The 13586-nt window shown below is 43.3% G+C and overlaps 1 protein-coding gene across 1 annotated transcript in view; it reads left to right on the top strand.

Annotated features, from left to right (window-relative positions):
* Positions 1-9232, top strand: part of LYPD6 (LY6/PLAUR domain containing 6) — a 60836-nt gene extending 51604 nt beyond the window's left edge. Inside the window, exons 3-5 of the mRNA XM_056861501.1 lie at positions 271-369; positions 5666-5793; positions 8846-9232. Of these exons, the coding sequence (XP_056717479.1) occupies positions 271-369; positions 5666-5793; positions 8846-9016 (398 nt within the window). The 3' untranslated portion in view covers positions 9017-9232. The remainder of the gene's footprint in view (positions 1-270; positions 370-5665; positions 5794-8845) is intronic.
* The last annotated feature ends 4354 nt before the right edge of the window (positions 9233-13586 follow it).

Consider the following 13586-nt stretch of genomic DNA (forward strand, 5'->3'; position numbering starts at 1 on the left):
GAAAAAACTTCTACTTGGTTAATCGGCAGTCCCAATTCCCCATGGATGGCATTTAACAAAGCTTTTAGTGTACTTGCCTTTAGATAAGTTGAAGCTAGAACTGTGCTTATCATAGCTGGTGAAATTAATGCAGGGGTCTATCACGGTAGATGAGGCCTTTCCGAGGCGAAGGTTATATCTACAAGCATATACTGGTTTTTATTAAAACAAATGGACCAAAATGGGCTGATAAGCTAATTGCACTTTGGTTTTATGTCTTTTTCTTCCCAGCCACTCCGTATCCTGGTGGATTCAAATGTTTCACTTGTGAAAAAGCCATAGACAATTATGAATGCAACCAGTGGGCTCCAGATATCTATTGCCCCAAAGGTAAACGAGCTGCTTGTTGCCACCTAAGGCATTTTCAGGATGTGTGTCCCACTCTAGGTAGGGTTGCTAGCTTCAGGTTGAGAAATCCCTGGAGATTTTGGGGGTGGAGCCTGGGGAGGGCGGGATTTGGGGGGGATGGACTTCACTGGGGTATAATGCCATAGAGTCCACCTTCCAAAGCGGCCATTTTCTGCAGGTGAACTGATCTCTGTCGCCTGGAGATCAGTTGTAATAGTGGGAGATCTCCAGCTAGCACCTGGAGGTTGACAATAACTGTAGGGCTGACAGAACCCTACTGCAGAAATTCTTCCCAAGAGCTGTGCCTTTACCACCCTTACCCCATGGAGTCCTCTCTGTGGGACAAGGCCTAATTGGTGGTATGCAGGCCACAGGGCCAGTTAAGTGTTTCATTACCCCATGTACGTAATTTGTAACAAGGTACGTAAGTATCAAGACCTCACCAGGGCTTAGCTTGGGAATTTGTTTTCTAGGAGTAAGTCCTGACCACTGAATTACTGCAGTTTCCTGTCTCCTCACAGATTTAATTATTTAGGTACTTGTTGCCTCTGGGCAGGGACTTAGGCAGGATTTGCTGATATAAGGAATGAACCCAAAATCTCTCCATGGGAAAACCCCTCCTGTTTTCCCCCCCTTTCCCCAATTCCAGCCACCTAAAAATAAAGACGTAATTGTTAACAGTTTACCAGAATAATTGAAGAAGGGAATTTCACTTTTTAATGTTGATTTTGGTGCAGTGTCAATAAATGAGCATGTGTAGAAGATTGAAGAAAGCCCTTTCCATACCCGAACTCCGACTTTCCTCCATTTCCTGTCCCTAGACGCTTCCATTGCTGCCCACGGCAACCTGAGTATGCTGGAGAAGAAATTAGCTAATAGTAAATGACTCTAATTTGCCTTTAACACTGAAGCGTTGGGGAAGAAAGTTCAGAGAGGAGAAAAATGAGCAAATCTGTTTAAAAGCGTGTACTTCATGCCTGTTCCTTTGTGTGCTTCAGTAAGTTACATAGTTATATAATAATTAGGGCAGGGGGTTTGTGATATAATCTTCCAGGCTTCAAATTATAGATGCACAAGTGGGGGACCTATGAGGCTCATAGGGGGGATTACAGCCTGTGAGGTTTTTCCTTACGTGAGTGACAAAGAGGCTTTATTCCCACTGTGTAGGATCCAACCTTTATAGAAGTCTAGCAAGGGCAGAAGAAGTTGGTGAGAGAAACTGCCTCTATAACACTGGGAGAAACTGCTGTCATACATCCAACGTGTCTGAAGTGAACTCTGACTCATGAATGCTTATGCTGGAATTAAACCACTGGACTCCTTTTTAACTTTGCTACTAACACACCTACCCATGTGGAATTAATACTGGGGAGAACCTGTAGCGGATTCTAGAAAGTTTCTTGGCAATCTTAGCATATTCTGCCTCAGAGTCAATTGCCAACTCTGAACTTTGACAGCTATAGATCAACATGCATTATTTTTGTGGATCAACATACATTTTACATTAAGAGTGTGGGCAATTATCAGGGTGGAATTGGTGACCACAAACCTTAATATAGTTGTATTGATTTCGATGAGATTGTGGTAAAAAAGCATGGTAATGACCCTCTGAAAGCATTTCTGTGTGAGCCTTTAAGGTGCACGTCAAGCTTTCAAACATGCTTGTAGCACCAGAAAAACACAAACCTATGACAAGGCAGCTTTGATCACACAGATTGCAGACATTCCCAGCATTCCAGATCTGAATATGGGGAACCAGTTCGATGGAAGGGGAAAACGGGGAGCCAACCTAGCATCAAGGGCAGGTAGCCTGTCTTGTTTTCTTCCAACTTGCTGGAAAGCACCCCAGGGAGACTTTGTGCCCTGCCTGGTGGCTTCCAGATGGGGCAGCCAAGCAGAAATCAGGGTGGATGTTCTGATCATTCAGCACCTCCCAATGGGGTGGAGCAAGGCGGTGATTGCCAGTGATAAAGCAAGCAGATGCTAAAATTTGCGGGTGGGCAAAATGGGATGAAACGGGAATAGGTATAAGCTGGAGGGAGCTAGAGAACAGAGCCAAAGACTCTTTTCTCTTTCTCCATCCCTGGACACTGCCCATCCTTCATGGACCTTTGCCTAAGAATGATAATATAAATTAGTTCTACCCTGGGCGAGAAACGATAATTAGTGGTTGACTTCACTCTCGCTAAAAGCTGCATTACAAGGGGCTGTTCAGTACAACACAGCCAGGTGAACCTTGGCATAGACTTGTGAAAACCATTCCCCTCTTCAAAGAGGCCACAGATTTGAACATTAAAAGAAGCTTGGCTAATTAGGCTGGAAAATGGGTTACATCTTGAACTCCTGTTTCTATTACTCCCCTTGATTTATTTGTGCAATTTCTAGCTAACTGCTTTTGATGATCGAGCAGAGATACATTTCCCATCGTTAGGCTTCTATTAAAGCTCTTTTTGTTTTATCTGCTTTGAAAGGTACTAGGAGTCTCTTATATTTGGCCACAGCGAGATCACTGTGTATTTACAAAATGTGGGATTTGGAAGCTGGCACTGACCTGGTGGAAAATCTAATCCATCGCTTACCTTTTCAGCAATGGCTCCAAAACATGCTCAGACCCAGTGCAATTGCCTAACATTTTATTCACATAGCACATCTTATTGAGACATAAAACCATCAAATTGCACAAAATACATTTAACCAGAGCTAGGTTTGCTTTTTACTTAGGAGTGGACAGAAGGCTCTTGTGATTCCTTCCCCAAAGACATCTGAAAAGAGTTCAACCCAATGGGGTGCTATTCATGAGCAACTGGTTTTCAGAGAAGAAAGCTCAGTTCAGTTTAGCCAGCATAGTGTAGTAGTTAAGAGTGGTGGTTTGGAGTGGTGGACTCTAATCTGGAGAACCAGGTTTGATTCCCCACTCCTCCACATGAGCGGTGAAGGCTAATCTGGTGAAATGGATTTGTTTCCCCACTCCTACACATGAAACCAGCTGGATGACCTTGGGCTAGTCACAGCTCTCTCAGCCCCACCTACCTCACAGGATATCTGTTGTGGGAAGGGGAAGGGAAGGGGTTTGTAAGCCGGTTTGATTCTTCCTTAAGTGGTAGAGAAAGTCGGCATATAAAAACCAACCCTCCTTCTTTATTTAAGGAAAATATCTCAGGAGCCCCACTGACTGTTGGACTTGAGGACAGAGAGCTTGGTGGGCATTGTATTTTCTGACCATCTTGATCTTCACAATGTAAATTCATTTGTGTCCAAATGTGTCTTCATTGTGGCTAAATTCTTCTTTTTGCGGGGACAGGATATTTAAACAGCAGCATTGTAATAATTTACGTTTCCTAAGGGGTGGGGTGGGGGAGAAAAAGGACTCAAATGTACAAGCAGCTGTTCTTTTGATAACTTCCCCTGATTTGCTTTTGGTACTTGAGTATTAAAGAGGAAGGGAAGGAAAAAGAAGCACCTAGGGAAACAAGGATATGTGGCATATGGATTAGGCATGATAGACGTGAGCTGCTTCCCTGCATGGCCCCATGCATGGCCCATAATTCCCACATTGCTCATTCTGTGCAGACAGTTGAGGGGTCAGTGTTGCCTAGGCATGAGATATCTGTGACTGCTGGGAATTCAGTGGGCAGAATAAATGCTTAGGCAATTGTAAACTCCCTTAAATAGGTGCCCTTAAGACAATCTCAGGGCCAGTGTGGCGTAGTGGTTAAGAGTGGTGGACTCTAATCTGGAGAACTGGGTTTGATTCTCTGCTCTTCCACATGAAGCCTGCGGGGTGACCTTGGGCTAGTCACAGTTCTCGCAGAACTCTCTCAGCCCATGTGGAGGCAGGCAATGGCAAACCATCTCTGAATGTCTCTTGCCTTGAAAACCCCATGGGGTCATCGTAAGTCAGCTGTGACTTGATGGTACTTTCCCACCACCAAAGTCTCACTCTTTTGGCTTGCCTTTCCCTATATTTATTTGTTTAGATATTTATGCCCTGCTTTTCTCTCCCTGGTGGGGATCCAAAGCAGCTTACAACATCATTCTCCTTTCCTATGTTTTATCCTCACAACAACCCTGTGAGGTAGGTTATGGCGAGAGTGTCTGGCCCATGGTCATCCAGTGAGCTTCCATGGCTGAGTGGGAATTTGAAACTGGGTATCCCAAATCCTAGCCTGAAACTCTGCTACATCACACTGGATTTCTGTTAGTAACCGTCTCCTTTCCACAATACATAAGTTACTCGGCCTGCTGCCGTAAAATATGTTGACAGATTTTAGCAGTAGAAAAGAGCAAGAGTCCAGTAGCACCTTAAAGACTAACAAAATTTCTGGCAGAGTGTGAACTTTCGTGAGCCACAGCTTGCTTCTTCAGATACAGCCTTACGTGAAGAAGTGAGCTGTGGAGGGGGAGGCAAGATGGCGTCGCAGCAGGAGCAGTAGCTAAGACCTCCCATTTTGCAGAGAAGGTTTTTTTTTTGCAGTTTAAGTGAGTTTTATTGCACTTCTGTTAGCAGTTGCAGAAAGAGGACTGCCTAAACTACCACCAACTGGAGGAGTTTTCGCAGAAGTCCTAATTTACGACTAGGTCTGGCGACGGAGCGAAAGACGCCCAGCTGTTTGGATGCCAAACGTCTAATTTACAACTTACAGCTCAGCTGTAGGACCTTCGACTCAGTCTGGAGACAGAGTGAGACATGCTGAACGCCCAATGCCTATTTTCAACTGCAAAGCTCCCTGCGAACTCTTCCCCACTGATACCCACCCACGACTAGAACATACTGGACTTAAAAGTTTAAAGTGAGCTGACGCCTCCAAAAACTCATGCCCTGCCAAAAATGTTGTTAGTCTTTAAAGTGCTACTGGACTCTTGGGCCTTTTATGCACAGGAGGTTTTGCTTTGGATTTGCCACTCAATAGATGTACATTTTCCCCATCTGAACGGTCAAAATTCAAAAAAAAGCCACCATGCAAAGTTTTGAGAATTTGGATGGGGAAAAGGTGCATCTAGAGAGCGGCAAATCCAAGGCAAAACCTTCCATGTATAAATGGCCTTGCTGTTTTCTACTGCTGCAGACAGACTAGCACAGCTACCCATCGAGACAGCTTTTAGAAAGAAGAGGTCTTCTGGTGTGCCCACTGTAGTTGCAGTACATGAAGAACCAAAAGTTACCAGATGGTCACAATAAGGTGCAGATCCCTGATTTTAGGCTGTCTCCCATGTTGTCCATCAGATGAAGCATAACTGGATAATTAGTCCTCACAAATCAGATTTTCTTTCTCTTTAGACACACGATACTGTTACACAGAACACATGCTGGAAGCCGGTGGAAAGAGCATATCTGTTACAAAGCGCTGTGCGCGTCTGGAACATTGTCTGGCCACAGGATGCCTGGCTTTCCCAGATGGACTGAAGGTGAGAATCCAAACTCCTGTACCTGTTACTGTGCAGACTGCTCAATATGGTAGCCCTTCCTCACACAACACATGTTTAACTATTGCATAGAGCTATGATGCTGCCATCTAGTCACAAGAATTTTTTTTTTTTTACTTTTTAATATGATAACCAATCCAAAATATTGAGCGTTCAGTGAAGGAAAAACATCACGTGAAGAACAACACGTGAGCAAAAACTGACTCCGTGTAATTAAGTAGGGGCTTCTGCTAGTGACAATGGTAAGGACAGGTGAGCATTCCACTAAGTGGGACCAATGAGGAAATGAAGTATGGTAAAATTCTCTTCCACATATGGACTAATGCTGCAGATCTCTCTCCTCATGGTATAGCTGTTACCCTCATGGATGTAGGCACACTGCCATGCATCTTGAAAATGGTCCTTCGTGGGTGTGTCTGCTGACTTCAGACCTTGAATCCATTCTAGTCCCAATGATTTTTTCCACAGTTCTTGAATTTCTCCACTTTTCCAAAGCTCACAAAAGTTTGCATACCTTTCACAAATGGATAAGTACCTTTCTTCTGCATGAGTTTCTTTTGGATGCATGAAGATCCTACCGCTTGTCTCTTCAAACCAGATACCTGGAGTGGCAGGATTTAAACGTACTAAGAAATTGTGAAACTTGATTATCCAGATTGACTGTGACCGTTGCATGCATAACGACGTCTGAGATTCAAAGAAGCAACTTTCGGCACAGTGGCAAATTTTCTTGGATTATACTATGCTATATCACAATCTGCTTTCAAAAGTCCTCTGTGTCTAAGGAGCTGTTGTTTATGTAGCATAACCCCAGAACACCATTGGGAGTTTAGCACTAGCTGTATGGTTCTCTGAAGCGAGCCTGCATGAGAAAGACTTCCTTTTATTTAAAATATCTCCTGATGTTGTGAGCTTGCCTGAATTCTATTAGGCCTTCATTGGAAGCTGCATTTACCATCTGTGGGCTGACTGATCCGAGAATAAATGCAGGCTTCCCAACAGCTAGGCAGAGGGGGGAGAATGGGCAGTTTGGCAGGCCAGGATCAGTAAAAGGCAGAGCAGAACACAAGAACATAAGAAAGGCTGGGCTGGATCAGACCAAGGTCCATCAAGTCCAGCAGTCTGATCACACAGTGGCCAACCAGATGCTTCTAGGAAGCCCACAAACAAGACGACTGCAGCAGCACCATCCTGCCTGTGCTCCTCAGCACCTAATATAATAGGCATGCTCCTCTGATCCTGGCGAGAATAGGTATGCATCATGACTAGTATCCATTTTTACTAATAGCCATGAAGAGAGTGCAGGATCGTTTCCACCTACCTGGAGGCATCCCATGTGAGTAGGCTTGCGGAAGCAGTAAAAGAGGCACCCCTGGGCTATACCACTGAAAGAGAGGGACTTTACTGTGATGAGATGAACCCTTCTTGTAATAAGAGCTTGGAAGGCCCAGGGAGCAGTGGCTGGTCTGTGTCCGCGGAAATGGATAACCCAGGCTAGCCTGATCTTGTCAGATCTTGGAAGCGAAGCAGGGTCGGCCCTGGTCACTTGGATGGGAGACCCCCAAGGGAGTCCAGGATTGCTATGTGGAGGCAGGCAATGGCAAACCACCTCAGTCTCATGCCTTGAAAACCCTACGGGGTCACCATAAGTTGGCTGGGACTTGATGGCACTTGGCACACACTAGGGTTGCCAACCTCCAGGTTCTAGCTGGAGAGCTTCTGCTATTACAACTGATCTCCAGCTGATAGAGATCGGTTCACCTGGAAAAAATGGCCGCTTTAGCAATTGGACTCTATGTCATTGAAGTCCCTCCCCTCCCCAAACTCCGCCCTCTTCAGGCTCCACCCCAAAAACCTCCTGCTGGTGGCTAAGAGGGACCTGGCAACCCTAGCACACACACACACACAGTTATCCATGAAATGCAAATAAGATTTCCTCGCCCCTATATATAAGCTTCAGAAATCGCTGTATTAATTGCGTTGGGAACATAAAAATATGACTGGAAACGAGTACAAGGGGGAACCTCCCTAATGAATTAGATTGCTCGTCTTTCATCTTGTATAACTATCAATGTGGCCAGACCTTTTTACGGTATGAACTTGTTGCTTTGGGGGAGAATTTAGAACTTGTTTGATGAAAAAAGCAGAGCACTATTACAGTAACTATAAGCAAAGTTTTTATGTACTTGTAATATATTTGTAACTCATTCACGGAGAATGTTAAACGAGGACGTTAACCCTTTAGCCTATGATATATTACAAGGAATCCTAGCTAACTATATCTAAAGAAGTATCTGAAGAAGTGAGCTATGGCTCACGAAAGCTCATAGCCTGCCAGAAATTGTGTTAGTCTTTAAGGTGCTACTGGACTATTTCTCTTTTTTATAGCTAACCATCGTTCAGATTGCATTTAGGAATTATAAGCATGTGTACACAGTTGCAGGTAGCTCTGTGGTGATATCCTTTTTTAAATGAAAAGGTTTTTTGGCAATTTAAATCAAAGAAACAGTGGAGCTGGGGCAATTGACCCTTTCCATACCCATGGCATCTCCAAATTGTTTCAGCAGTGCTTTTATAACCTAAAGAGGACACAAAGGCCTGAGGAATACATTGAGAGTGTAATAAAGGCAAATAGGTAAAGGGTTAAGCACCCCTCCCCTGCCATTTCTGCCCTCAGTCATCTCTTCCTGGAAATGTTTCCTGGGCCATAATAATATCGAAACCAGTGAGGTATCTAAGAACATCTGGATCAGCTGTTCTATTGAGCCAGCCCCTTACATTCCAAGATAGTATAACAAGATCCTGCCTCCCCACCCCCGCTAGTTCACCAGCCAGATGTTTGCCTAGTCCATCCCAGGTAATAAGATCTAGTTGTCCCTCTGGGTCACAACCGTTCTTTGGGGGCAGCAGCACCTTCTCCAGCTCCCTCGAAGTTGGCTGGAAATGTAGCTCGTACAATGAACTTGCTGTTCGCTGAAGGGGTCTTCAGAAATGGGGCCAGTTCTCCAACTAAAAGTCCTGTTTTTTCTTGCAGATCTGCACTTCTTGCTGCGAAGGAAACATCTGCAATTTGCCATTGCCCAGAAATGCAAGCGATGCAGTATTTGCCACCACGACCCCCATAAACCACACCCAAAGACATTGGGAAAATGCATCGGTGATGATGTCGCTTCTTCTGTTAGCCTTTGCTTCATGGGTGTCCTAGGATAAGTTGCTGGTTGTGCATCAAGGATGAAAATATTTATGCATAAATATTTTACCTTAATTTAATATATGTTTCAAATCTTACTTTTTTTTCCTCACATTTCTAAATTTACTTCTTGACTTTGTTTTAGCCTTGAATGGTTTGAAAGCCATACTTTCTGATCTGTGTGTTTTGAAAATGAGGGAAGTTTGCTGTCTGTCAGTTCTTCGAAGGCAAATCTTGCTGGGTCCTCAGATATATGTGAATATCAGAGAGACCACATCATGCGGTCTCTTTAACATTCTATCCAAAGAGGGTGTTTTAATACAGTTCTTTTTCTACCTGATAAAAGGAATAATATCTCTGCTTGATGAAGGCCATCATTGGTAGTTTTTCTAAGCATTTATACTTAAATATAATGTTCCAAAAACCTGCTGTTTGATAACGGAGGCACTTTTTAAAATTGATTTTAATGATTTAACGGATGACTCTGACCTGTTAGTCAACCAGGGCTGACGTTCTGTGCATGCTTAGTCCTACTGGGTTGAATGGAAGCTTCTGTCTGAGAAAACATGCTTAGGATTAGAAATGATTTTTTTTGGGGGGGGGGAATTGTGAAGCCATGTGAAAAGTTTCTTCTGTATTTGGAGGGGAGGGCAGGAGATGGAAAAATAGGCAATACATCCTTATCAAGCAAACATATTTAACGGCTTTAGCAAGATAAAAAAAACATCATTTATAAATCAGTTAACATTTAAAATTGTACTATTTGGCATGTTTATGGATTTTAATGTATAAATGCTTTAGTTTTCTACAAGCAAAATCACAAATGTACCCAATAATTGAGAGAGAACGGCAAGCTGTTGCTCCCTGTGCTACCTTATCACATATATGTTAGCAGGAAAAAAATAAAACTTGATAATAGGAAGTATATTAAAGGTAAAGGTAAAGGTCCCCTGTGCAAGCACCGGGTCATTCCTGACCCATTGGGTGACGTCACAACCCGACGTTTCCAAGGCAGACTTTTTGTTTTGCGGGTGGTTTGCCAGTGCCTTCCCCAGTCATCTTCCCTTTACCCCCAGCAAGCTGGGTACTCATTTCACCGACCTCGGAAGGATAGAAGGCTGAGTCAACCTTGAGCCGGCTACCTGAAACCGACTTCCGTCGGGATCGAACTCCGGTCGTGAGCAGAGCTTTTGACTGCAGTATTGCAGCTTAACACTCTGCGCCATGGGGCTCCTCAGGAAGTATATTATTTGGATATAAATAGGCTGCTTCCAGATGGCAGGTTTGCTCTGCTTTTTTGTCTAACCTGGAACAGGTGTGTTGGGGGAGCATTCACAAGACGTCTGTTTCTTGTGTTTCCCCCTGCTTTGCTGTGATCTTTTCCCAACCAGCTTTGGCGCGGTCTTTTTACAAAGGGCACAGTCAAAGTGCCTTTGCGCTTTGGAAAAGAAGGTGTGCATTTTATAGGCCCCACCCACAGCAGTGCCATTTTCTTTGACTGAGGCCCCACAACTGCTTTTCCTACCCCCACCCCCGTACCACCAGGGGGCTTTTTAAAAATGGTAATTGACTTATCACTATTGCATTCAGCTAGAAAGTTATATCTGTTACAAATGTTTAACTATAGTTTTGTGTCAATTATTGGTTTAAATAACCCCCCAAAAACCATGGTGATGGTAGGAAAATGGTGGCTGTGGGGTGCTGGTGCAAGGAAAGTGCAAGGTCAAGCATGGTGTGGACAATATGTTGCTCCTGTGCGTTTGCAGCAGCATCAGAAGGAACATGGAAAATCATTGCTGTTGGGATGCAGCCACATTCTCACACAGTCACAGGATTACCAACACATATGTGGATATACAGTTAAATTTATAACATGGAAACAACTGAACTCTTCAGTAATTTATTATAATCACACTGTTGCCCAAATTTATTGCATTTAAACAAAAAAACCATCCTTGGATATGTCTATAGGAATTAGCATGATCTAATACTGATCTAAAAAAGAGGAAAACTTTTTCTGCTGCTCATTGCAAGAAAAACTGGCTTAGAAAGCCAGCATGGTGTAGTGGTTAAGAGTGGTGGTTTGGAGCGGTGGACTCTGATCTGGAGAACCGGGTTTGATTCCCCACTCCTCCACATGAGCGGTGGAGGCTAATCTGGTGAACTGGATTTGTTTCCCCACTCCTACACACGAAGCTAGCTGGGTGACCTTGGGCAAGTCACAGCTCTGTTAGAGCTCTCTCAGCCCCACCTACCTCATAGGGTGTCTGTTGTGGGGAGGGGAAGGGAAGGTGATTGTAAGCCGGTTTGAGTCTCCCTTAAGTGGTAGAGAAAGCTGGCATATAAAAACCAACTCTTCTTCTTCTTCTATTTCAGTTATTCCAAAATAATATTTTTTCATAGGAGCTCTTTTCACTGTGCGCCCAAATTTCTAGTTTTTCTGTGGGAACAATGGACACAACGGCTGGCGGGGTGTGTGTTCCATCCCCTCCCCCCTTATTGTGGGCCTTTACATCCCTATTTAGGATTGTGCCTCACATGTTACAGCCTTATTTCTGTAGAGCTGGCAGAGGCGACCCCAATAATTCAGTGTTTAGAGTAGCTCTATATGCCCAGCCCCATTGGCCATATGGAGCTTTCTCTGTTGAAGTATCTGACTGCCATAATTTTCACTCTGAAACAAATACAAAGAGGAATTGTTTTTAATCAGTACTATGACAGAAGACAAACTTCTTGTTTTCAGTAAGGAAATGCCAAAAGTACAAATTTTCTTTTACTGGCCCTGGTGATACTTTGTCACACAATATGCCCTATTTTACTTGTAGATCACAGTATTTATTTTTGTATGATAAGATGGACAATGGATTGTAAAATGTTCCTTTCTTAATAGTAGCATCACCTGTAGTTGCTTTAGTCTTGTGACATGTAAAATATATTTTGTGATAATTTACCTTCATTTTTTTTATTTTTAAACAGTGGTACAAAAATAAAAATGAAGACATTAGTAAGGTTAAGGTAAACTCAGATATGTGTCATTGCCTGGTTGCAACATAAAAAGCTAGGTGGAACTTTATATGACGTACAGGCATGTAACCATACTTTTTAATGATTTTTATGAGTTGTTTTTTTGGCCAATGTCATAATGATTTCTATCATTGTTTTGGGCTACCATCAGTCAGTGAGGAACTTGGCACTTTATCAAGTTACAACACAGATTCATGCATGCGTGTGTGCGCATGTGAGTCAGAGAGAAAGGAAGGCAAGAACTTATACGATGAAAAGTATTCTAAGAATGAAGAAGCCCTCGCTAACGCCAGGTGCTTGATGATAAATCTCTGTCTCAAACCAATCTTCCATCCTCTTTCTGCGTTGAATGATATCCTCAAGCTTTTAAATCAATCCAACCGCTTCATGTGGCATCATGGGCAGTCCCGTTAATTAAATGCTGGAAATAAAAGCTTGTGTAGCTCCTTCTATGGATGAGCGAATATTCTGTGTTTCTATTTTTGTTGAGATTTCAGTCCTCTGCTGTCAGTGTTGGTTTTGTAGATCTGTCTGTATTGAATATGTGTGCTGTATGATTTATACACATAGTGATGACCTGATGATGTCAAAAAACGCATACACTTTTTGGGGGGAACTTAGTGCGAGGAAACAAACATGCAAAAATAAAGACTCCTGGATTCAGTTTCCACACTTTTAATGCTGTACATCCAATACGTAGGATACATCAGTATCTTGGATAGAGATCTTCCTCTCCTCCTCCTGAGAGACTGGGAGAAAGGGAGTATGTTATCTGGCAACTCAAGAACCATCAACCCACTTCATTCACACGTAAATGGCTAAAAACAATGGGTTGGAGTCAAAGTACTGCCAATAGAATGAAACTGGCAGAACAGGATTTCCCTTCCCCCCCCACACACACACACCCACTACAGCCTACTGAGCCCCTTGAAATTCTGCTCCTGGGAATCAAGGGATCCGGGAACAATGTGGGGTAGATAGTGAAGGTCTGCAGCAGGAGGAAGGGAAATGGGCAAAAATCACCAACCTAGCATCTCATCACTATGATTGTGATGGGTACTGAAGTTCATGTTTCACTATCATCAATTGTTGGTCAGCTGATGCTGTCCTGAGAATAGGGTGAAATGTGGTTATCTGTGGTTACGTTACAGTGGTGTCATGAAAAAGTCATCGTGGGGGATGATGATCGATTGCTCCCCATGATGTGATTGTCCATCTGTAGATCAGCCCTAAGATAATATGTCTGTACTTTACAAGGCGATGCATGTTGCGTTGTGAATTCTCTGTAACGCTGCTGGGTTTGTTGTCGTTTGCATGATCTGGTTGTATGTAACATCCCTGAACTCCCTCGTATGCCAGCTTCATTTAATGTTGACAAGCAAGAGAGCTTGAATTGTTCTATTTGTGGCCATGAACACAACACATTAGCCAGGGAAGTGGTGTAATGCTTTGTAAGAGTTGAATTGTGACAGGTTTCTAAAAGTAAACCTTAATTTAAAATTTTACTCTCAAAGCATGACGATGTTTTGAACATCATTTCATCATTTTGAGGTTTTTTTAA

This window comes from Euleptes europaea, chromosome 15 (genome assembly GCF_029931775.1).
Source record: "Euleptes europaea isolate rEulEur1 chromosome 15, rEulEur1.hap1, whole genome shotgun sequence".
NCBI lineage: Eukaryota > Metazoa > Chordata > Lepidosauria > Squamata > Sphaerodactylidae > Euleptes > Euleptes europaea.